The following is a 26,039-nucleotide window of genomic DNA, read 5'->3' on the forward strand; positions in this document are numbered from 1 at the left end:
TTATGCTTAGTTCGTTAGTCATTGTTGTAGTTTATTGCAAACTAGTCGTAGTTAGACGATGTGTGTGTTTTCCAGTGTATTTCTTAATTAGTTAAAATGGTACGTGTAAAAGTTAATTAATTTTAAATCAATTTTAATTTTAGGACGTGATTAACTTTTGCCGCTTTGGCTACGTTCTAATCCTTGCAAGTTTTTTCCTAATGATTTGGATTTCGTTAACTGGGGCGCGTGAAATAGATTTAGTGCGTTATCCTTCCTGTTATTTTAATTCACTGTGTGCATGTTCAAAAAGTGGCCCCGATTTAGGCATAGTTAGGTGTCAAAACATCCACTTGCCCCGAATTCCAGAAACTGTAAATATCTCCAAAGTGTTTATGCTACACCTGGAAAATAACAATTTGAAAGTCCTTGAGCCGTATTTTTTGCAAAGTACAGGTCAGATCCGGTCAATAAAACCAAACAAAATAAAATCGTTTTATTCTACAGGGTTGTATAAAATTGTGATAAGCAAGAATCCTCTATCATACATTCCTGATGAAACATTTCTGGGGCTTGAACGGTCCTTGTGGGAATTAGACCTGAGCCACAATCAATTAACACGTGTTCCAAACCGCGCAATACGATATTTACGAAAACTGAGATATTTAAACTTGAGAGGGAACAATATTGCAAGGATATCGCCCGAAAATTGGAGAGGACTTGAGAACTCTCTCACAACTTTGATTCTCACTGATAATTACATTACCCATTTGCCGACCGACTCATTCTCTGGTTTACCAATGGTTGAGACAATCGATTTGAGAGGAAACAACTTGAAAGAAATCGATCCTTCGGTTTTCAGAGATGGCATGGGCCGATTATCTAATCTGATCCTAGCCGATAACCAACTATCCGCAATTCCGTACCAAGCGCTCTCATTTTTAAAATCCTTGCGGGAATTAGATTTGAGTCACAATAAAATTAATACGATGCAACCGGCAGCAGACGTGGGAGTTCAAAACGTGAATTACAATTTCCTCTTCAATTTGGATTCGTTAAGACTTGACTATAATCAAATAACAATGCTGAGGGCCGCCTCCTTCCAGTACTTCAACGTCTTGAACAGGACGTACTTGGACGGCAATCCCCTGAGCCTTGTTGAGGTATAAATATTGAGAGACCAACAATTTTTCATTTTTTTCACCAGGAAAATGCGTTCAGACAAGCGAAAATCAAAGAACTGTACTTGAGAGATTGCGGTTTGACGGAAATATCTCCGCTGGCCTTTTCCGGCCTGGAGAATTTTCTCGAAATTTTGGACCTCTCGGGTAACCACATTTCGTCGCTTTCTGACGACGTTTTCCAACGACTGGAGCTGCTGAAAACGCTGTCGCTGCGCGAAAACACTTTGAAACAATTAAACGCCGTGCAGTCACTCAATGGGGCCCGCTTTTCCCTTTACCATCTCGATTTGAGTGGAAATGAAAATGCCCCAGTCTCGCTCCAAGAACTGAAAAAGCTCCGCAATTTGAGAATCTTATCACTGTCTCGCTTATCTCAACCGAGTCTCTCTGCGGACGATTTCCGCGATTTTGGAATCGATTTGGAAGAACTGCACGTTACCTATGGGGGGCTTCAAACAATCAAAAATAACGCGTTTAAATACGTCCATGCTTTGAAAAAATTACAACTTTCTGATAATGTCATTTCAAGCATCGAAAGCAACGCTTTTGTTGATGTAAGTCAGGTGTTATTATTATTTTTTTTTAATTAAACCGTAGATTGGTGATTCGTTACTGACGTTGAAACTAACCCATGCTCTGTCCTCATCGGTCCAAAATTTTCCAAGTGACGCTATAAAAATTTTAAATCGACTGGAAGAGCTCGACTTGAGCAACAACCGGCTCAGGAACGTCCCGGACAATTCCTTCCACTTCCTGAGAAGTTTGAAAAAAGTGCACCTGCAGGACAACACCATTGAGATGATCCACAGAGGGACGTTCCAGGGGGACATTCACCGCGATTTGACCGAAGTCTATTTCTCGTTTAACAGCGTTCGGAACGTCCAACAACACACATTTGCCGATCTAATCCAACTCGAGCAAATTCACTTGGACGACAACCGAATCGAAAGTCTAGAACGACGCGCTTTCATGAACCTGAAAAGCCTGAAGCGACTGAACTTGAAAGGCAACAAAATCGCCACAATCGCGTACGAAACTTTCCAGAATTTGCCCGAACTTGAGGACTTGGATTTGGCCTACAACAGCATCAGTAGTCTTGATTTTAACATTTTCGACCAAGTGGGGTCGCTGGGAATGTTTCATGTTAACATGAGCCACAATAAACTGATCAATTTGGTTGTTGCTCCTTCGGTGCCGTTTGAACAAGATACAGGTAAAATAATCCTAAGCCAAAATTTTATGTGAAATAGTTTGTGTTTACTGCACAGGGCTTGGCGGCTTGCAGAACATCAAAGTGTTGGACTTGTCGTTCAACAACATCACGTCGGTCGCCAAACAGTTCTTCAGGCCGGTTGAATTGTCCCTAATGCAGCTTTACCTCGGGCATAACAAACTTTTAAACGCCACTAAGGACCTTTTCGGGAACATGCCCCACTTGCAAGTGCTCGATTTGTCACACAATTCTTTGTACGAACTGGACTTTGACACTTTCAGGAATACGAAAAAACTTCAGGTGTGTTTAGAAAATTTTATTTTTTTTTTGAATAAATTAATTGTAGTGGCTTGATACGTCCCATAATCGCATTTCCGAGATCCCAAACGACTTGTTTCGGTTTTTGGGCAACTTGAGGATTGTTGATTTTTCTCATAATAGACTGCGATCCCTACCTGACAATTTATTCAGAGAGACGGGCCTTGAACGCTTGGATGTGTCACACAATTTACTGGGCAAATTACCACTTACAAGTCTTTCGCTTGCGTCGGCTCAAACTTTAAGCGAGCTGGACTTGTCCTGGAACAGCATTTCGTCCTTATCTCACGGTGGACAATTAGCGCGGTTTAAAGTAATCAAGCATTGGGCGAAAAATGGATTATTAATTCACACTTCTAGTGCCTCTCCTGGCTGGACTTGTCTTATAATCGGTTGGGTCAGATCGATGCTGGGACTTTTAAGGGCATCCCGAGGCTGGCAAGCCTCAATTTGGGTCACAACAGCCAACTCACCTTAGAAATAAACGGTTTGAGCTTCCAGGGATTGGAGTACACCCTCCTCCATTTGAATCTGGACAACGTTTCGTTGTCCCAGGTTAATTATTGCATCAACTGGTTGGATAATTGTGTGAATGATTTATTACAGGTGCCAGCACTATCAACGCCTAATCTACTTTCACTATCACTTGCTTTTAATTCTTTACCAACTGTTGCACTTGAAGTAGCAGGGAACATATCATCGCTGCGGTATTTAAATTTGGATTATAATGACTTGAGTGCTGTTCCAATAGTGACACACTCTTTGACCGAATTGAGGCATTTGTCACTCGAGGGGAATCCCATCACGACTTTGAGCAACACGAGTTTGCTGGGAGCCGCGAATCAGTTGGAAGAACTCAACTTGAAAAACATCGACTTGACGGTTTTGGAAGTAATTATTATTTTTGCCCACGGTTTAATTGTAATTGAATTTTGTTCAAGTCGGGCGCTTTTTGCAAAATGCAGCCTTTGAGGACACTCAAGATTGGCGTTTACCGCAATATTAAAAACTTTAACATACCGTCAATTTTGCAATTTAATGATGGACTCAAGAATTTGGAAATTCACGTAAGTTGGAACTACGGGTATCTAAGACTTAGGATGTGAAACGACATACAAATAAAATGTCCCTATCTTTGATAGTTCCGTTAATTTCGCCAGAGGCGCAGTTGATCCATTACCATAAATGATTTTATAAAAATAGTTGTAATTAAATAACGGTGAGAACAAGGCAAATAAAAAAATACAGGCGGATAGAGCATTAAATTCTCTATAATGGGAGGTAAAAATAATGCAAAAATCTTATCTTAAACTATATTAAAAAAAATTCAAACTTTTACCAATTTGCACTCTGCTCCATATTTTTCAAAACGCTGCGTATGCGGTTACAGATTCAAAAAAAATGTTAAAAAGAAGTTGTAGAAAATTAAATTTCCTTTAAAAAAGTCCGTGAGACCATATACCTACCTTCAACCATTTAGGCCCCAAAGTCATTCAAAGACACTCAAGCGACGAAATTCTTTAATTTTGCCGGTGGTCATGTATTAGAAAGTGAATTTAAACCTAAACCGTTGAAGGTAGAAATATGGTGCTACGGACTTTTTTGTAGAAAATTTAATTCTCTACAACCACATTACTTACATTTTTTTGTATCTTTAACCGTATCGGCTGCGTTTGCAAAAATAGCAGATGGAACGTAAATTGATAATTCAAAGCAGTAATTTTTTGGACACCGTTGTGTATTTATCAAAATACTGCGAATACGGTTAAAGATACAAAAAAGTGTAAGAAACGAGGTTGTAGAAAATTAAATTTTCTTCAAAAAAGTCCGCGACACCATATTTTTATCTTTAACGGTTTTGGTATAAATTCACTTTCCAATACTTACCACCGGGAAAATGAAGGAAATCGAAGTGATGACTTGAGCGTCTTTGAACGTCTTTAGGCTCTAAACCGTTCAACATAAAAATATGGTCCCGCTGACTTTTTTCAAGAAAATTTAATTCTCTACAACTTTCTTTTGACCATTTTTCTTGTATCTTTAACCGTATTTGCAGCGTTTTGAAAAACACAGAACGAAACGTAAATTTTAAATTTTAAATAATTTTTTTCTCATATTTCTCACGATAATTTTAGTCTTCTTTTTTTCTCATTAGGTTGAGAATGCAAAGCCTAACATTTCTGCATTTTTTTTTCAAATAATTACTGATTTGGTTGAATTTAAATAAATTTAAACGATGCCGTACTATTTTTTATGAGTACAGAAAATCGTGCAATTTTGTATCTCGTTTCGCCTCCTAACTTATAGTCCTCCGTAGTTGAGACTTCCTGATTAAAACCGACTCAGTTATACTTTTTAGGTGACTAAAGACACCGATACTTTAGACAATGAGATGCGCGGGGCTTGGCCCTTGAAACTGCAAAACCTGACTTTGAGCGGAAAAGGCTTGAAGAAAATCACGGGAAAAATGTTTCAGGTTTTAGCGCCGGCACGGCCCGCTTTTTGTTATTTTAATTTTGTAGGGGGTTCGAAGTCCGACTTTTCATCTAACTGTCCGTAACACCAGCATTATTAAAATCCCTTTTGACGTTTTCCGCAACATGTTGCCAGTGAGAAACGTGAGTGTCGACGTTCGGGATAATATCCTTCTGAAGAATTTGCAAAATCCGTCAACTGGGTCCAAACCTGGCAAGCCTAGGTCGGCGTTTTTGACCGATTTGAAACTGATGGGCGGAAAATGGTCTTGCGATTGTGATTTGGGGTAATTATACTTTATTATTTTTCGCGTTTAATTTGGTTTATAGGTGGGTTGAAGTTTGGGAGAGGAAACGGCGGCAATATTTATGCCCCAGTGTTGCTTCGAGTCTCGATTTTGAGGAATATAATTGTAGGCACACTGATGATGGTCTTAGGAACACGTTGTGTGCGAATAAAAATAACCGGAGTTTGGTTGAAGTTCTTAAGAGTGATATTGAGTGTGGTTGGAGTAAAGCTTCGATGGAGAAATTGATGATTTGGCTCGTTGTACTTTGCCAAATTGTTGTAAACTTTGTTTAGGATTAATGCCTTATGTGTTCGCTGTTGCACATCCTCGACTTGAAACGAATAAACTACTTTAGACGTGTTTTATTTGGTAGGTACATAATACATTCCCTGAGCAACTTATCTAGTTACACTAAAATAATTATGTACATCGAATTGAATGAGAAAAAATGGTATTTACAAAAAAGCATGTATGTAGTTCAGTACTTTATTGTACACTTTTAAATAAATTATAAATAAATATAGTACCCAAATAAATAAAGAAACTTTTTGCCCGGGAGTGTCTACTCTATCTCTTTGGCGATACATAAACTTTCACAGTTGTTTTTTTTCACACTAGTTTGATTCACGGCTGTTTTCGTTGCTGGCTTCATTTTGAATCAAGTTTGTTGAACTTGGCGAATTGCTATTGCTTGTGCTTAAACTAGCTGAGATCGGTTCTGGTGGTATGAGTCCTTCTTTCATCCGTTTCTTCTGCTTCATTCTCCGATTCTGGAACCAGATTTTCACTTGTGTTTCGTTGAGTTGGAGAGCTGAAGCGATTTCGATTCGTCGTGCCCGAGTTAGGTACTTGTTGAAATGGAACTCTTTCTCCAGTTCAGTCAGTTGTTTGTTGGTGAAGTTTGTTCGGCCGGTGTTGAGACAGTTGAGACTTAGCATGCTGGAGGTGTTCGAGCCCAAGCAGGAGCTGCGTGATGCCGGGTTGGGGCTCTCTAGAGCTGAGGAGCTGCTGGTGGTTGGGAACTCGGCGGGCGGAATTTTGGGTACTGAAAGAAAGTTTAGTGAAGTCAGTGATATTTACTTAAAACGTTTAATTTAATGTGTTTCGTGACAATATTCTTCGCAATTTGCAAAAAATAAAATATAAAATAAGTGTCCGACTTTTTGTCGGTTTGTAGAAAGTTTAATTAAAGTTAATTGCGCTATTAAAAGTTAACAATGCGAATAGACCAATCAAATTGCTTCAATTTGGTCACGTGATCAGTTAATCACGCATTGAATTGCAGATTAAATTAATGAGATAAGTAAAATCGTATATTTATTTTGAAACAAAAATAATCTGTAATATTAATATGTAATTTAATAAAAACAAACTTCTTATAATAACAAATTTCGGTTTAATAATTTAAATTTAAATAATTCAAATAAATGCTTTAGAAGTGGCAAAATGCATAATCTGACCTAAAAAAACAACTTTTTTTAAATATTAATTTTTTTCGAAGGTCAGACATTAATTTGCAGTACCTAACAAACAAATTTAATGTCATATCACATAATTTCTTTGTTTTAACCTTGTTAACTACCTTTCAAAGCTGATTCAACCTTATTTGTAACGATCATGTTGAAAGGTTTTCACCTTATATCTAAAAGGAATTATGCGAAATACATGAGTGAGCTTAAAATAATCTAATTTTTGACGTGACTGGTTAATTTTTTAGAATGTTTTAAAGAAATTTAGAAGAATTAAGTGTTTTTACCCACTCTGAACAAGCTAAAATAACGTTAATTTAGATTTAATTAAAATATTTTTTAAAATCAGTAAGTTTTTCGTTTAGAAATAAGATAAATTCAACAAAAAAGTGTCATTTTAAACATTTGTGATTTTTTTGCCTGCTATAGCATCAAGATTGTGGAAATTAAATGAGTCTTTGGTTAAAAAACTTGACAAAAGCTAAAAAAATAACATTTTCGTTCTACTGTGGTAACTTTTCGATCTATTTACGCCAGATTTCGCAAAAAAAGTTTAAAAAAAGTTTGTAATAATTTTGAAAAAATTTTGAAATTGCTCTTTTTTCTCAAAGAATTAGTTCCACATTACTTTAAATAAGCTATTCTAGCAAAACAAATTAAAATAACGCTGAAAATTCGTTGACGTATTAAAGAAGAATTAGGTTTATTATTCAAAACTACATAACTTTCAACATAATTAGGTCATTTTTGACTCCAAAACAGACAGAAAGAAAGTCAAGTTATTCCTAATTAATCATATTTCTTCAAAATTTTATAAAGTAAAAACAAGATAAATTTAGCGAAAATAATAACAGTTTACTCATTTTCTATATTCATTTGTGATAAAACTTGTTACCGTGTTCGAAAAAAGAAAAGCTATGTCATTTTTGATTTTTTGTGGTAACTTTTCAGTTCACTCAAGCTAAAGTGTGCGGATAAAATAAGTTTTTAACTTAAAAATATGCTTAAAAGCATTTGAAAAGATAAAAGCAATAATTTTGATTTTGAACTAATTCTGGAATTGTTTTAAAAATAACATCCGTTTTGACTTTTGTTGGAAATTTTTTGACGTAACGAGTTTATTTTTGTCGTGTTCTAAAAAACCATTTTTATTAAACAAGCCAAAAAAACCTGGAGTTCGATCTAATTTAATCATTGAAACTGTTGGCTTAAGAATAAAATAAATTATTTATTATTATTATTATTATTATTATTATTATTATTATTATTATTATTATTATTATTATTATTATTATTATTATTATTATTATTATTATTATTATTATTATTATTATTATTATTATTATTATTATTATTATTATTATTATTATTATTATTATTATTATTATTATTATTATTATTATTATTATTATTATTATTATTATTATTATTATTATTATTATTATTATTATTATTATTATTTCGGCTGTTTGTTTGAACAACATTTTGCAAGAAATGTACTTAAGCGTTTAAAATCGTAAATATTATTATTTTGAAATAATCATTTACGTGGTTTTTCGAAGAAAAAGATATTATAATTTATTAGTCACGAAATAATATAATTTTTGACTTCAAACTAAAAAAAATTAGCTGAAAATTTGGTAATTTTGGGTTTACATAAGTGATTTCTTTAAGCGTTTCAACAGAAAAATAAATCATTTTGTCATTTTTGTGTAGTTCTCCAGCTAGTCTGTAGGACGAGCAAGATGTCGAAACAAAGGCTTTAATGAAATTAATATTCGTTTTTCTTCCATAAAGATGTTATCAGTGGGTTGACATGGAACGGTCTGACACATTGTGACTGCTTCCGTTTCACTTTTATTCGCCTATCTACCTTGCAAATATACATGCATTTTGCATTTAGATTACGTACTATTTGCTTAATATTCATAATTATAATTCAGCTGAAATCGATCCTAATTTCCATACCCGTAACTGCTTAATCTACTTCTTTGTTTACAAGTTGTTTTAATTAATTGTCGAATCGGTTTTTTCTCGATCGAGTTTAGTGTCTTTCCTTCCTACTAGACTTAATGGAATATTAAAGCTACTGGTACAGTAGATAAAAGCTGCAAAAATATGCGAATATGAATATGTTGTGCTGTCAAGCAGGATTGATCACTCTGTCCCCATAGACTTGTGTTGTGCTAAGCGAAACTGAACAACGATAAAACCGTAGAAAGTATGGAATACGATATAGCATAGAGCGTGACTATTTGTGAAAATTTCCATCCATTCAGGAAAATTACACGTTTGACGTCATGTTGCGAGCTAATTCGGCTTTGTTGCTTGACCAGCTGCCGGATTAAGCGATTGACCATTTAGGGGAAAGGGTGAAATTGCAAACAATTGCTGATTTTTTCCCGATGTGTGGAAGCTTTTCAAAGTCGGCGAATTCAGCGCGGAACTAATAAACGAAGACAGATTGGTTTTCTTATTAGCTGCTTGCATTCAGCCTCACATTCACCTAATTGAATCTTTCCCTCAATTCATCTTGTTCGCCGGCTTTTTTCAGCGCGCCAGATATCGGAATTGTTTAATTAAATTTAAAGTTTGTGTCCCAAACAAATCGTTCCTTTTCGTCCATTACAGAAATTGACTTGAAACTCGAACCGCCAATACTTTAAAGTGTTTTCATTCATTATGGGACAATATTGAACGTTGGAAGCAGTTCTGGACAAACATTTCCTCCATTATGATCAATTGGGGAAAAAGCCAGTTTAATTCCACTTTTGTCACCTTATTCCAGCTACTAATTATATCCGCTTGATGGGACTAGCTCTTTGTGAGGGCATCTCTTCATCACGCTACCCTCAGACACGCACCCAGCTCACGCATTCGCCTAAAAAATCGGTACTTTTCGAAATAACTCTCGAGTGGGTGAATGCGATAAGCGATAAGAGGGCCAAATGTCGCTTCCTCTGTTCTGACAGGATCCTCGACCGAGTCTCTCAACACGACAAAATTTTCGTACAGTTTTTGGCCGGTCCATAATTGTGTTAAGCCCATGTCATGTTAAAGTCCGTCATCAATAATTACCGGTGTAGCGTGTATTTAACACCGCGCTGTCACAATAGATTAAAGAATGTCTCCCCAGACTTGCCCCGTCTTCGGCTTAATTCGAAATTATCAAAACCGTTTCGGCAATTAGAGACACGTCCGTATTTTGCAATCGAAAAGATCAATTTCTCGACGAAACACGATACAAAAAAGTTTAAGATATCCGTATCACTGGTGTCTCAAAACTGACAGCTTAACCAGTCGTGGTAAATTGGTCCAATGAGCAGGTTGTTGCTTTTAGATCGAGATAAGTGTGCGTTTCGAAGAGCGACGGAGTCACAACACTGACGTCCGAATTAAAATCGTGATAAATCTGAAATTGCTTAATTCGAAGCAATGGAAAGGATTAGGGGATTACACCTGGTTTAATAAAATTTCTCAGGGTTTAACGGATTAAATGCACAAGTTTCATGATAAGACGGACAAGTGATGCATTACGTTTTTGATTTTGTGACACCGTAAGCCAGGATTAAGCTATTCGTCCTTTGTCTTATGTGCAAAAAAGTCAAGTTGATTTGCTCCATTGTAAGAGTTTGGAAATGTTCGGAAAATTAGATAATTTAGGTTCATAAAATTGAGTGCAGCTGTTTCGGCTTTATACACCCATCATCAGATTTAAAAAATGCACGTGGTGTAAGATATCATAAATACACCACGTGCATTTTTTATATTTGATAATGGCTGTACAGGGTGTCCATTTTTCGAGCTCCACCAAAAAGATCCCAGTTATTACATGAGAAAAAAGGTCGGTTAAGTTAGGGCAAAGTTGCGCATTTTTATACTGAACAATTATCTGAAAGAAAATTTGATATATCATTTTTAATTTTTGAATTATTGAAATTATTGAAAAAAATAAAAAAGTTGTAATTTTTGATATTACTTTTTAAGAGAAAACCAAAAAAATCTTCAGGCATTTAAAAAAGAAATCTAAATATGTAATCGTCTTTTCCAAGACGTTCTTGATGTTTTTTTTTTTGGTTTTTGTTATGATAGCCATAATTAGTACTTGTATTTTTGAAAAGCTGTTTTGTTTCTGATTTCAACGATGTATCATCTAATACATGCTGATTTAAGTTAAGAAAAAACCCTTTTTGCAAAGAGTGCATTGAAAAAACAACGCCAAAAATTTTGTTTAACAAACTAGATTTTGACAATTCCATGAAATATGCGAGCAGAATTTTGATAACTTTGTCTTGTTTTATTTTGCGAAAAATAAGTAAGCTTGGCGAAAAAGTGAACGTTCCAAATCCAAATTCAATTAAACCTCCAAAATCTAGTTTGCTTAAAAACAAAATTGTTGCCGTTTTTTCCAAAGCACTCTTCACAAAAATGCTTTTTTTTCCATTTTAGTCAGCATGTAAGATTCAGTCATAGCATGTGATAGATCGTTGTAATCAGAAATAAAAACACTTTTCAAAAATACAAGTTCCAAATATAGTGTTCATAAGAAAAACCAAATTTGACTGTTGTAACTCTGACATCAAGAATGCTTTGGAAAAGGTGATGACAGATTTAGATTTCTTGTAAAAAAGTGCTTAAGAACATCCTAGTTAAAAATTTCTAGTTCTTTTTGTTTTCGCTTGAAAAAATAAAAACGAAAATTAGAAATTTCTGTTTCTTTTCCAATAATTTAAAAACTAAAAATACCGCATGAATTTTTTTTCAGATTATTGTTCAGCATAAAAATGCGCGAATTTGCCCTAATTTAACTATCCTCATTTTTTTTATAATAACTGAGATCCCCAAAGTAGGGCTCGAAAAATGAACATGCTGTATAAAGTTGAAACAGCTGTAATAAATTTTGAATAAAATTTAGACAGCGGTTTATAGAAGCGTCATTAATTTAATCCGCAATTAAACGCGTGGTTAACTGATCACGTGACCAAATTAATTTAATTTGAGTTTTCTTTAAACCGCTTCTAAGAGTTTAGAAAACTATGTAATTTTTCGAGTAAATAAATCTCGGTTTTAAAAATGCAGCCTCTGGAGAATAATTGGTGGTTTTGCGTCAAATCTGATACTAAACCTGAGGCAATATTGCGCATCACCCGAGCAAAACTAAATAAAGATTTAATGGATTTCGTCCTCGACTGTTTGTTTTAGTTGCAGTGATATTCACCCTCGAACACATTGGCGTGCGTGACCTGCCCTGAGTTAATATTTGAAAAATACGTGACTTGCGAAATTTGACTAATGAATGCAACTTTTCAAAGATTCCTATCTATAATAAATAACAGAAGCCCATTTATAAAACTTTCGGTAATTAGCTTGTAATGGGCAAAGTGAGCGATTGCTTGGTGTTTTTTTGTAAAATTATCTCCGGCACTGTTAAATGCATCCAACCAGATGATGAGGTAATAGCAAATACAGCTGATGAAAAGTCAACAGGAGTGTTGACAGAGCTTGGCTTGGCAGAAGTCTCTAAAAGCCTTGTCGAAGAATTTGGAAGGTCACAATTGTCATTTATTTCATTTCGATCAATAGCACCGCCTCTAATCTGAATAATTTTGATTCGGTTTTATCGCCTCTAATGCATGGAATCGCAATTATTTTCTAATTTCGTTCGGAAACTGATTTCTGTGTCGAACGATTTCAAAACATATTGATACAGTATTGGTTTTATGTGGGATTAGGTGATTAGATAAAGCGGATTACCAGTGGCAAAATTATATGAACTTAAGGCTTAAACTAATACAATATACGTCAAATATTTTTATTCAATGATTTATCAGGTTTTAGATAATGCAGTGTTTATATTTTGTCTGAGAGTCGTTTTCGATGATTTTAATTGATTTTCTCGAGTGTAATTTGCTAAATTAAGGGTTGCTCGACATTAGTTCCACTAGGCCAATTATAGAATACTGTTCTAACATTTTTTTCAATATTATTCTCTAGAAAGCTTTTAGTAGAACGCTCGTATCAGGTCGCGTGGATCAGAAAATGTCGAGATCTCATCAAAGTGGCCTTTCAAATTTAACATCGGCCACATGTATATATTAGCCATATATTTTTATTTACATACGGGCGAATACCGTCGGCTAGAGAACCCTCACTTATAATGACCATTTTTTTTATTTTTTTAATCGCTTTCACACTTTTGCCAACCATAGCTACTTGGATAAAATATTTAAAAAATATAATCTTATCCGAGTTTTGGAAAACGTGAGTCGTAAAAATAGTTTATCAATGTTTTTGATTAGATACACTCTCGTGTAGTAAATCAGAACTAACCGCCACTATAAAGTGTTTTTTATTTTTTGATCGTTCCCAAACTTATAGTCTGGCTGTGCAAATAAAAATATTCAACTACACAAAATTATTTGTTCTGCACCTAATTATTTCTTGTGACTTATTTCCATGTTAAATAAAAGTGAGCTAGAAAGTTAGAGAAATACTCGTAGAGAGACTGTTAAAAATGATTTATAGAACACTGTCAGGTACAGAATAAATCTAAAAAAGCCTTCATTTATCTTCATTACAAGTTTGATATGTTGACAATTCTAACAAGTAATATTTATGCAGTTTCTGAGTAGGCAGATCAGTTAGAAATCTGGTCTTTAATTAATTTATTTAATAATCTTATTTAACAGAATAAGGTTATTAACTTGTTTATGTATACTTATGTGAGGCGTAAAATACGGCGCAGACTCAACGCGCTACTCTACAGCAAATGTTATAACATGTTATAAATTATATGGTATTAAAAAAAATAATTTGTGAGTGACCACAAATTTTATGAAAAATTTATATAAACATGAGACAACTCAAGACAAACCTAATAACCATCCTGTTCCAGCTAACATTTAATCGGCTTTAATCTTTGTTGCAAATATATGAAAGTTATTTTTTTGGTAAAATGAGTTGTTTGTAAATATTGTAAATAAACTAATAAAATTATGTATGATATAAAAACAATGGTATTTTTGCGTATTGTTTAAAGACTGCTAGGGAGGCATAATTTTTTAATAAACAATATAAAAGCTTAATATGTTTTTTTAATAATAATAATAATAAATTATCCATTTCTAATGTGTTTGTGTCTATTTTGTTTAGTCTCACGATAAAGAAAAGTACCTATTTGGTGTTTAAACCATCACTTAAAAAAACAATTTTCTGGCGACGTTTCGATTTTAATTCAATCTTCTTCAACCCGTTTATAAAAAACAATTGACAGCCTGAAGAAAATTAAATTAAAATCGAAACGTTACCAAAAAGTTGTATTCTTTTTTATTGATAGTTTATAAATACCAAACACTTTTCCTTATACTGAAAATAAATTATTACCACTTATTAATAAAAATTATAGGAAAATTCTCGAAAAATAAAACAAAGAACTTACTTAAGAATTTTCTTTTATGTTCAAAATTTTTTATTATCTATATTTACTTAAACAACTAAGTAAATTAACATGGCCTGTAGTTTTTATGTTGTAGTTATTTTTTAATTATTAAAAAAAGCGCGGTGTTTTTGTCAATAAGTAATAATTATTTTAAAAACTTAGCAAAATTTAGAAGTAAAATACATTACGATTTACAACTATGTGTATTCAAAAATGGACAAAACAGGTATAGAAAAAAAAATATAAACTGACGAAAAATTTTTTGAATAAAAGTTTTTTTGGCTTAAAGGTACAAATTTATTTAATTATTTTAACATACCGACAGTAAAAGTTTCATTCAATAGCTTTACCATGCTAAAAATTTTTGGATTCTTAATCATATACTTATATCATAATATACTTAATTGATACGTAATAGGTGGATATATATTTTTTTCCAATATTTTCAAAATTTGGGTTTTGAAAATATAGAACTGCATTGTTTCAGTTTCAGTTGAAGCAAACACTTAAAATTAATTTCAGTAATTTAAAATCTATTTTTAAAGAAGCAGAGAACGCTAAATTTGAAAAGAATGTCTTTAGCATTATTTTAAATAATCTGCATTATGTCTGGTATGGCAAGCGTAAAATATGATGCCAGAAAGACATTCAAATTTTATAAGTTCTGTCTTCAACATAACAGATTAAAATACGACTTTAATTTACGTGTATGTTTTTAATTCTTCCATGGCTGAGTTGGTGTCTGGAAAATTAGAAACATCCTTGATACTTTTTGCCACCTATCTACTTTTGCCTTTTGTCATAAGTATAATTTTTAGTTTTAATTAATTTAAAATCTAAACAATTTTCTACATTGATGGTCATTATACTCACTATGCTTATACAGGTATTATTCGTTGGTCATCCGTTTTTTGGCTGAATTGAAAACGTTTCGTTTCTGGCGTGTATTTTCCATTAAACTTCTTATATTATACCTATAATTTCCAGCCTAAAAGTTATGTGCTGATATTTGCAGTAAATTGTGGTAATTAGCTAATGCCATTTAAAAATAGCGCGTTGTCATCGACTGAAACTTTGGGAATAATTCAAGTGGCTGGGTTTTAGTTTATTTCCTGGGGCTCGCATGTCAGATACGAGGTCCGTGCCGTAGACGACAGGCACGCAACTCGCTTCGAGTTAACTGACCAACAACCCACGCGCTCTGACTACTGTCACACGACTTTTTTCTACGATATGCTCAATTTCAAAATAATAAGCGAGTTGAATCCGAGCGAGAAAAATTGCCACGACGTGTGTGCACAAAGCCAAAAAAACGGCATTCTTTTCGTGCTATGCACAATGTAGATTCTTGTAATTAAATGTGAGAAGATGTGTAATTAAGCGATGAGTGTAACGCCACAAATTGATCGGGGTGTCATGTGGGTATAAAGTACGCAAGGGGCAATTTACGTAAGGGTCAAGTGTAGTTATCACCGACCGAGATCTGACATGGCATGCATAATCGATTTCACTAAATGAAATTTACAAGGAGAACAAGAATGTTGGAATAGTCATGCTTGCAACATTGTATGGTAGCAGGAGTCGTAAATTAGGGAGCTTTTTATTTCGCGGGAAGCGTGTTTCGCTTTACTGAGGATTAAATGAACTGTTATGGAATTGGAAGGGTTCATAAAACACTCTTAAAATTGCAACTGATGCCACTGGGCTCATGTAACAAATAACAGCATCAAAAAACACAGTTTTAGCGCCGCTAAATTTTCTGCTGAGCTTTTGGCATAGAATTGCACTGTTAGTGTGAGTTTTTTCTGGAAGTTGTACCTATATTTGCAGTATTTTTTTAGAAGTGACTTGAATGATGTTGAGAGAACTAAATTGGGTTAGTAATACCCACAAAATTTTCTTACCTATTTTTGTACATAATACATTAAAATCTAGAATAGCTGTACAGAATTATAAACATAGCAAAATAAAAAATTTACATGTGTGGATATGGGAAAATAAATTAAAGTTATTGTTGTCTTTACTCTTTACAGTCATTGTAATAATTTTTCTGCACCTAATAATCTTTCAGCAGCATTAAGGCAGTTATTCTCGCAAAAAAATTTCTGCTGATGAAAAACTACAGCCTTTTTTAAAATTTTTGTATTTAATATTTTTATTAAAGTATTTCATGTCTGGTTTTTAAATTTAGTAAGCTACTACTAATTTGATTAGGTATGTAATACAAACTTATTTATAGCAATGATTTTTTTAGCTTGAATTTTGAGAAATTTTTTGTTCTATATTTATAATGCTTGTAATTTTTACGTTATTTTTTATTTTAAAATCTAGACAAATTGGAAAGTAGGTAGGTAAATAAATAAAAAATTTAATTAAAATTATTTAATAACTATCACAGCTGATAGTTATTATTTCTTGTTAATTGTCGTTTTTTTATTATACCATGCTGAGTTGAATTGAAATATTGTGGTAGGTGATAGTAAATATAAAAATATATATAACAAATAATAAAAATAAAAAAATAATATAAAAAAACTAATTCATTTTTCAATTAAAAAAAAAAACAAAATCTTTTTTTCTGTTCTCTCGTTATTTTTATTTCTTCATTTAATTTTACTTTAATATACTCCTGCTTTTAAAGAAACTGTAAAACTTCTGGCAATTTGCGAATGAAAAATGATGTCTATTTATCATTAAACAGTTAACTGATACCTATAAGTGGATTCATTAGCAAAAGAAACAATCAATTTTCAACACAGCGCCATAACTCCATTCTCTTTTATGTAAGTTATGTTTTTTTTTAACTAGCATTGATATTACTGAAATAAAAGCTTTATTTAGTTTTTATTTTTCATAAATTCTAAAATAAATAAATAAATCTTAAAACATGTTTTACCGAAAAATATATTTAGGTTTTAATTTTTACGTAGTTTATTTATTATGTGCAGCAAGAATGTATATATATATATATATATATATATATATATATATGTACATATTATCCCGTACTTTGTGTTAAATTGTAATTTGTTTCATTTGATTAGGAATTACTTAGAAGAAATATCAACCGTGTAAGCATTTGTTATTAGCTGTTTTATGTTTATTTTTTGAATTTGTGTATTAATTAAAAAGCTAAGGTGAAACCGTCTGCAGGTAAGTGAGAGTATACTTATCTATAAGCAGTTTTAAAAATATTTGTTTCTATAGAACGTTATACTCGTAAATAATAAAGTAAAAATTTTCATTATTTTTGTGATATAATTTAATTTTGTGGTATTGGCGATTAAGCAAAAATGCGCTGTTATTTTTCTGGAATTTATTCATTTAGTGGTAGTTCTCATTATATGGGAAGTGTATTTCCACATTTTTTCCAATTTCAATTGCAAAGCAACTAAATTTTAATTTTTAATCATGAGAAACGTTTCTCGTTTCGGGCTTATCTTGTAACTTAACCCAGAAACATGTAATAGTGTTCCAATTATTTTCTCACCCACAGTTGATAATTGTTTGATATTAATAATAATTGACATTTGTTTTAGTAAATTACGAAACGCATCACTTGTCTTTTTAGTCTTTGTCAGAGTTAATGAAAATAAGCTATAAAACAACGATTTTCCAATCGCGTGGCGTCGCTAAACTTCCAATAAACAAATGTAACGAAACGTTTCCGCTCTAATCAATAAGATAAGAAAATTTTGAAAAGCTAAAATTTTTATCTGTTGACTCACCTGTTGGTTTTGGTACATTCCTTTTGACTTGCATCCACTTATAAGTTGGTAACACTGGTTGTGGCTGAGGAACCGAACTCAAATTATGCATAACGTGTTGTCTCATCCTCCCATCTCCCTGCAGCGCTTCCTCCTTGTACCTGTGGAGGTGTTGGTACTCCATGCAGGAGTTTGTGGGGGTGCTCGATGCCCCAAGGTGGTACCCGGAGTCAACCTCCAACTGGTACTTGTTTTCGTGGAGGAAGTGGTGCTGGTGCCCATCGGCCACCTCCTCATGGTGCCTCAGCAGCATGTTCTCATGGGTTCTTTGATAGGGTTCGTTGTAATTCTGGTGGTTGATGGGGGGGAAGTTTGAGTTACCATAATCCAAGTTTGTGTAACTTAGTCCTGTCTCTGTATTGATTATGGGATTGTCTTGGGGGATGGTCTGGTGGTGGTAGTAGACTTCTTGGGGCGACGGTGGTGTTTCCTCCGAGCCGGTGTACCCATATGGGTCTTCGTAGTGGTAATTGGAGTAATGTGGGGGCATTTGCTGGGCGTTTGGTATATCACTGGTGTAGTTGTAGTAGTTATCCGATGGGTATGTCCCATGTTGACTGTGATGGCCGTACATCCCAACGTCCATCATCATCATTTTCATCAAGTCGGCACTGCACACACGTCACATGGCAAGCACTCGATTGTTTATGCTGTTGCACGGCAGACGCGATATGTGTCAGAGGGAGGAGCTTGCTTCTGCGCGCTTTGGACGGCCGACCAATGGCAGAGCAGCCCCACGAAGATCATTTGATGCTGGATGAGGGATTGGTCTGGATCCAGCCATCATTGTACCGTTTTATAAGGGAACATTTCAATCCCAGTGAATGGTACAAGTGTCAGCTACTGTGTGTGACATGACAGCTCGCCTTGTATTGTTCGCATGTGGCGTTTCTAATGGGCTGAGGCCGAGATCCTTATCGACTTATTCATATTGTGATGCTGGGGAGAAAATTTTTGAGATGGTTTGAGAAAAGTTTGATTCCCGAAATGTAATAATTTAATAATTTATTGAGGGGTGGTAAGACGCGACTTCGGGGTCTTTCCCTGCTGATAAGACGAGAGGGGATAAAAAATTCACGGTTAAGTATATTAAAGTTTGATGCTGCTTCTAATATACGTTTTCAATAAAAGTCCTATCTATAATTTTATAGATATTAAATTTTTGGAGGCGACCGGGGTAGTCTGAAAGACTATTTACATAAAAAATTGTAGGTAATTAATAATTATACAAATACCTATAATTTATTATTGAAGCTATGAAATAAATATATAAATAAATAGTAAAAGCTATACGTATCATTTTGAATAAAAAACATACCCAAGTTTAAAAAAAGTTTAATCGTTATCAGATCAGAGTGACACATAGGTATGTCAAAGATATATATAGCATGTATGCTATACCATAAAAAGATATATGGTACCTAAGTATCCTAATTCAAACGTTTAGCATAAACTGTAATGCGTTTTATAATTAATATACTTAGGTATTTCTTTTGTGTAAGACAGTTTTGACAATTGTTTGGCATTTCTTAATATAATACGTCAAATTATTTTAGCAAATTTAAAGCAGTTTTAAGCCTTGTTGAGTCTAATTCGATGAATAAAATGTTGTATTCAACTCGTTTTTATGTAAATCTGTTCATTTATTTCACCTCGTGGTGAAATAAATCACTCGTGTTTTAAAAATTCACTCGTAAAATAAAGCGACCGATTTACACTCATAAACATTAGCATCTTAAATCTTAGTATTAATAAATAAATATTAATTATAGATTATAGGTAGGTATGCGCTTATACCTAGACATCAAGCTTTTTTTGCATATATGTGTGTGTCCATTACGACTAAAATGATTTCTTAAAATTTCTTGAGAAAGGCAACAGACGATTGTGAGTGTAGCAAAAATAATAGATAAAAAAACTCATGAAGGAAGATATTTCGCTGCAGAATAATATTTGGACTTTCTCATAAAAAAAATAAATAGGTATTGTTCACATTCATACCTAGGTATTTTGAGAAAAACACATTTCTGGATTTAACTTTTGTGTTGTATTTAGCACTTTGTAATTTTATTGATGAAATATTGTTGCGTTAGAATGTTTTTAATAGTGACATATAACGATCTTTTAAACAATAGAAATTTAATTTCTAACAAGTGATAAGTATCTCTAACAAGTAAAAACAGTAAAAAGAAAATATGTAGACATCAAAAACGAGAAATGTAACAATAATAATAATAATATTAGGCAACTGATTTTCACTTTTTTTATGAACAGAGACAATAGTTAATAGTTTCCAATTTTTTCTATATTAGATAACGTTAGTAGTTCCTATTAAAAAAATTGCTTTTCTTATAATTATTGTTCCCTGTACTCTTCAGATGAGAAACGCCCTCCAGTAAAGAAAAGTTTTCCTAATCGTCAAAGAAATGTGTAAAAACTGTATTTTTTAAACAACTCACAATAAATAAATTATTTACATACTTGATAAAATTTTTTTCTTAATTTTGCTTACCTACATTTAGGTAGTAGGTAGGTATTAGTGATTTGTTAGTAAATTGAACAAATGTAGACAAGTGTAAGATTTTTCATTTTTATTAAATATATTTTTATGTAAGTGACACTGTTAGGTACTTGTAACAAATTACAGTAGTTAATAAACATCTACCTACTCGTATTTGTCTTTTATTTAAACACATTTTAAAATATTTATTTAATTTATTTTTTTTAATTAAAAACTAATAAGTAAATATACAACAGTTGATCACGTGATTAGTTAATCATCATCAAGCATCTAATTGGAGATTAGATTAATGATGCTTCTGTAAACGGATTCTTAGTTATGTATAAACAATAATTTGATTTACCGTTAATAAAATCGTTTGGATGTTGATACCATGAAGAATGTAATTTATAACCAGATTATGATGCTCTATATATATTAGTAGGTACGTAAAAAGAAAACATAAACACTCGACAGTCAACACAGATACACAAAACATAATTATCTGGAATAGTTTTTCGTTTAATTACTTTACTTAATTAGGTAGCTATAGCTCTAAGAGTTATTTACGATATAATTATTGTCACGATTTGTATTACAATATGAGATGAACTGAGTTAACCAAGATCAAAGAGTATGGAGTATGGTAACTTATTGAACATGATAATATACACAGTAAAACTTTTATAAATGGAACAAATTATTACAAAATATTCTCCGGATTATTGTTTCTTAGAACTATCAAAATATTTTTCTCAAAATGAAAAACAACTGAAATATATATTTTTTAAATACCTACAGCTAATAAAAGATACCTATACCTAGTGAAAACTATGTAGGATAAAAATTAATTGTAAATACATCTTTATTGTAATACTATTTATTGCGAGACAAAATTTAAAACAAAGAATTAAATATTCATTAACATTCTTGCAAGTAAACCAAAAAATAGACAAAATATACTTTAATCGATTTTGATTAAATACGTTAAATGTATTTGCAGAAGAGAACCAATAACAAAAAACCAAAAAAATTTTTTGTGTACTTTTATGCTCAGTAAAATTTTTTTTAATAAATACAGAATAAGTAAAGTCTAAATTAACTTTCAATTACCTAATAAAAAATCTCAAAGTTATCTTTATCCCTGTTTTGGCAACTTTAACAATTATATTTGTTTTTTTTTTCTATAGATTAGCAAAATAAATTCATTCACAAAATTTCGAAGTATTTTGGTAGACAAATTCAAAGTCTTGATTAATTGATAATCAGCAACTGCAAAGTAAAAATTTGCTTTAGATTTTGTGTATAACTTACTTTACATTATTATGCAAGTTAGTCCCTTCCCTATTAAAAGCATTAATGCTAAATTGTTACGCTCAGGAATTTTATGTAAATCTGAATAATCTTGAAAATATCTCGACAGTTCCTAATTAAGGAAATATAATACGTTGGGTGCTGCGTGATTATTTGCACCAACAACAACAGCGTAAATAAATTGAAATAAAAAATCTTCTCATAATTTTTAAACACCTGCAATAACACAAAAAATATTTCACTGTGGCAGGCACAGCACGATCTGTAAATCTAAAATCCCAGACGAGCGTCGGAATTTTAGACATGACACCCCTGTCAGAGTCACTACAACTCTCCGATAGTGGAACCCATCTCTGAGTTTTTTATTTTTTACCTGAAATTAATTCAGCGGAAGAAAATCGAACGAGAGTGTTTTACGTAGGTACTTGTGCTGGCACAAACTGAGGAGGTAACATTAGTGAAGAGTCAGTGTCAGTCTAATAATGCGCTTTACCTGTGGTATCTTTTGAAAAGTGACACCTCGTCTTCGTGTTTACAAAATTCTTTTGGTGTCCAGCGGAGTATTTGTTTAAGTATCTTGAATGGATATAATCCAATATTTACAAAATTGTTGTCGTATTTGTTCTCGTGTCAGGCACCAGGTGAAAGAGGCAGAATTCGTCAGTCAAGTAACGGACAATATGTTAATTCCCAATTCATTAATAAGCAATGAGTTAATACAGAGACATGATCCAGATAGGCCTCCAAGTCAACACTTCTTCGATCTGATACATAGGAGTTATTAATATCCCGTCAGTGTCACCTTATCTGCCTGACGTCACGGACCTTCTAATTGCGGACAAAATATAAGAACCATTTCTCCTGCTTATCTCTGGGTTGCTCAATTAAGAAAGGGGTCAGGAAATGGGAGCTCCCATCATTAATAAAATAAACCGGTCTGACGATTTTTTGTGCACATTGGCAATTTTGAATAATTTAGAATTTTTCCAATACATCACTGTCACACCTGTGCCTCTATGTACGCGTTTTAATTTTCATATTAATAATAAAGCGATATTAAAAGTGTCATTTCGTCAAAAACAATTTGCATGAACTCCAACTCGGGAATAAATCGTTACATTTATCGGTTGGAAATTTATGATTTTCTAACGAAATGTTTAACATGGGCTTAACTTGTCAATCTTGGATTTGATAAGGAGTTGAGGCAAATACGACGCATAGAAAAGTCGAACAATTTCGGATTTATTACGTGGAAAAGTTGGGAGCAACTGGTTGTTTGGAAGGCAGTTTGGTTCTCTAGAGATTCACCTCTTTGACAAGGAACAACTCTCTAAATGAAACTAGCAACAGCAGTTTGCTGTCATGTGTCACCCCGTTTCATTCTCGCTATTCACTTAGAGGAATTGGCATCTCCTGAGTCCATCTTTTCAAATTGCTATATCACAAAAATGTCTTTCAGATTGAGGCATCGCTTGAAAGGCACGAACGACCAGCGGCAATTAATAATAATCACATTAGCAGCAAACAAGCTCTTCTGAAGACTTTTTTATAATTTGTGAGAAAATAAAAAAGCCACGTAATTTGTTGTGTTCGAAATATCATTAAATAAGCAGCAAAGCAACTCGAAGAAAACTGAGCTGGCGTTTTGATTTCATGCAGTAAACCTTATTATTTATAAACATAAGCAGATACCGACCATAGTATTTTAAAACCATAAATCAAAAGGAACTAAATAAGGTTCGCATCTGTTTTACCTAACTTCAGTTATGTTTATGATATAGTTTATTGGAAGCAATCGACATGTGTTTGTGTTTCACACAGCTGAGGGTAAGGAGAGTTCCAGGTTTATCGTAAGTTTTACATTTAAATTTAAGAGTTAAAACTAATTGCGATATCAGATTTCATGTTTTCATTGAACACTCAAAGAAATGTTTAGCAAATGAAAACCTTGCATTTTTACAATAGTTTCAACGCATGAAGCAAAAACTAACTTATTGATTGTTGTAATGACATGGTCTGTGTTATAGAAACTTTTAAGAGTAAATCAGGTTTTGTCTTTTGTTCACTTTCCTAGTTGGAGCGAGAAAATTTACGTTAAATTAACGGATTACAAAGTGACATTGTTATGAAATTTAATTGCCCATATTTCAAAGCTTCAATTTGAATTCGATTTTTATTACACTTTTTACGTTCAATTTGTATCTAACTACCTACATTATTTATGAAAGTAATTATTTCACCTGTCACATGTTAGTGCAAAGAATGGATGTTTCAGAGATTGCATTTTCACCTAATGTGAAAATATAAACCCACAATTAGTCTCACGTAAGCCAGTTTTGAGAAAAGTGTGACGTTTTGTTTATTATTTTTTGAAACGATTAAGGATTTTTTTTGAAATGGTTGGTTGAGACAAATGTCAAATAAAACAATTATTTTCAAGTTTGGCGCGACGTATACACTTTGAAAGAAGACTAAAAAAATAAATATGTTGCTTGTAAATTTAATTAATTATCAATTAGTCGTAAGTATAACAAACAAACACAGCAAAAGACTAATTCTTATTACATTTTTTTATTCTGACAATTTTGGCAAAGTTATTACTTTTCTGCGTTAAAAACGTGCTAATAAAACGTAAAAATTGAAAAATATCTACCATATTTAAGTTCTATTTAGGTAAGAAACTTAAAAACGTGTTGAAAATGTTAGAAATAACAGCCTTTCCGACAAAATTGTCATTTTTCGTTTTATTTTTGAAGTTTTGCTCAAAAACAAACGGGACCGCGTGAAAGATGTAAACTAACAGCCGTTTTATTTTATTCTTGTGATTTTGGGGCGTGTTTTGACCAGTTCTGACAAAATAAAGAATTTTAAGTATAAAAGCGAACAAAATTGGCATTTTATCACAAATGCGTGTTTATAAAAGCAACAAGAAATCACCTGTTTCTTCTCTTTTGACAAAAAGTTATTGCAAATTAAATCAAATTACTTTTACTGCACAAAATATTAACAGTCTAGTCCTCGAAACCATCTTGAAATCTGTTTGCGATGATCGACCAATACATTCGCTTTGAAATTTTTTGTCTGTGCATTATCTTAGCCTTTTTATTGGTTGAGCGCTTGAAAGGGCATGACTCAGTTCGGCTTTCGGGCTGACTCCACCCAATTAATTTCAAGTAATTCCAAGAAAACAGAAATTATTGGCAATTTTATTTTTATTAAGTCGTTGTTTTGAATGCCTCCTTTCCATAAAACGAGATTTATTTCGCTGATTAACAAAAAATTAACAAAAAAGAATGAAATTTAATGCAATTTATTGGGAAAATAATTAGCTTTCTGTCTTATCACGTCATCAACGTTCTAAAAATTTGGAAAAAATGTTATTTGTAGTTTAATTTTTTTTTTGGATTAACAAAATAGTTAGACAAATACTCTATTCAGTTTATTTGCAAATTCAATTAAGTCAATTTGAAATGTTATTTTTTTTTTGCTTTATTCTTGATAATTTTTATGAAACAATATTTCTGCATCAGAAAAAATCAAGAATTCTTGAAAAATGTTTTTTTCTTGAGTTTCAGTTTTTTTGGTTTTTCAGCTCGATTTATTTAAGTAATAAATTCAAAAACGAGGTCACGAAGGTTGAAAAATTAAGAATATTTATAATAATAAATTGTTATTTTATTTTTAGACATTTTTTGATCAAATCTTGTAAAATAAAAAAGTACTTGATTCAAAAATGCACGGTTGGCCTTTGTTTATGAACGCATTATTTTCATTTTGAGAAACTGTACTTTTAATGCTTACTTACCTTAAGAATTAATTAACTACCTGAACGTGAGCACAGTACAAAATGTAGTTAGTAAGTCTTAGTTACAAGCTATGTTAATAAATTATGAGTTGAATCAAGTGTAAAATTAAATAAGGTTAAATATGGTGTTTGGATGATATTGTAGTAACCTAATATTTTACCATTTTACCTGATTATACAATTTTTTGGCGTGAAGCCACCATTTGTTCCAATTTTCAAATATTTGGAGTGTGTCAAGTATTTTGGGTTGCATATCTGTCGATTAAACCCCAATTCCCGTCCAATTTG

At 32.6% G+C, this 26,039-nt stretch overlaps 2 protein-coding genes across 5 annotated transcripts; one reads left to right on the plus strand and one right to left on the minus strand.

The window, feature by feature from the left end:
* chp (chaoptin) lies at positions 1-5,991 on the plus strand. 3 transcript variants are annotated; one of them, XM_015983981.2, is made up of 13 exons: positions 1-99; positions 144-435; positions 487-1,142; positions 1,187-1,717; positions 1,761-2,376; positions 2,414-2,676; positions 2,723-3,007; positions 3,055-3,249; positions 3,301-3,585; positions 3,636-3,761; positions 5,054-5,170; positions 5,217-5,455; positions 5,499-5,823. In XM_015983981.2, the coding sequence occupies exons 1-13, from the start codon at positions 97-99 to the stop codon at positions 5,749-5,751; spliced, it is 3,861 nt and encodes a 1,286-aa protein (XP_015839467.1). In that variant the 5' UTR covers positions 1-96; the 3' UTR covers positions 5,752-5,823. The 3 variants fall into 3 exon arrangements, with proteins under 3 accessions (XP_015839467.1, XP_008201247.1, NP_001107810.1); XM_008203025.3 differs by having other exon boundaries at positions 2,432-2,676; NM_001114338.1 differs by having other exon boundaries at positions 97-105; positions 2,432-2,676; positions 5,499-5,991.
* Lab (labial) lies at positions 5,928-22,904 on the minus strand. 2 transcript variants are annotated; one of them, XM_064355975.1, is made up of 5 exons: positions 22,772-22,904; positions 22,440-22,710; positions 22,320-22,386; positions 18,094-19,071; positions 5,931-6,503 (listed from the first exon to the last, which is right to left on the minus strand). In XM_064355975.1, the coding sequence occupies exons 4-5, from the start codon at positions 18,731-18,733 to the stop codon at positions 6,073-6,075; spliced, it is 1,071 nt and encodes a 356-aa protein (XP_064212045.1). In that variant the 5' UTR covers positions 18,734-19,071; positions 22,320-22,386; positions 22,440-22,710; positions 22,772-22,904; the 3' UTR covers positions 5,931-6,072. The 2 variants fall into 2 exon arrangements, with proteins under 2 accessions (NP_001107762.1, XP_064212045.1); NM_001114290.1 differs by lacking the exons at positions 22,320-22,386; positions 22,440-22,710; positions 22,772-22,904 and having other exon boundaries at positions 5,928-6,503; positions 18,094-18,751.
* Positions 22,905-26,039: the final 3,135 nt, after the last annotated feature.

This window comes from Tribolium castaneum, chromosome 4, assembly GCF_031307605.1.
Source record: "Tribolium castaneum strain GA2 chromosome 4, icTriCast1.1, whole genome shotgun sequence".
Classification (NCBI taxonomy): domain Eukaryota; kingdom Metazoa; phylum Arthropoda; class Insecta; order Coleoptera; family Tenebrionidae; genus Tribolium; species Tribolium castaneum.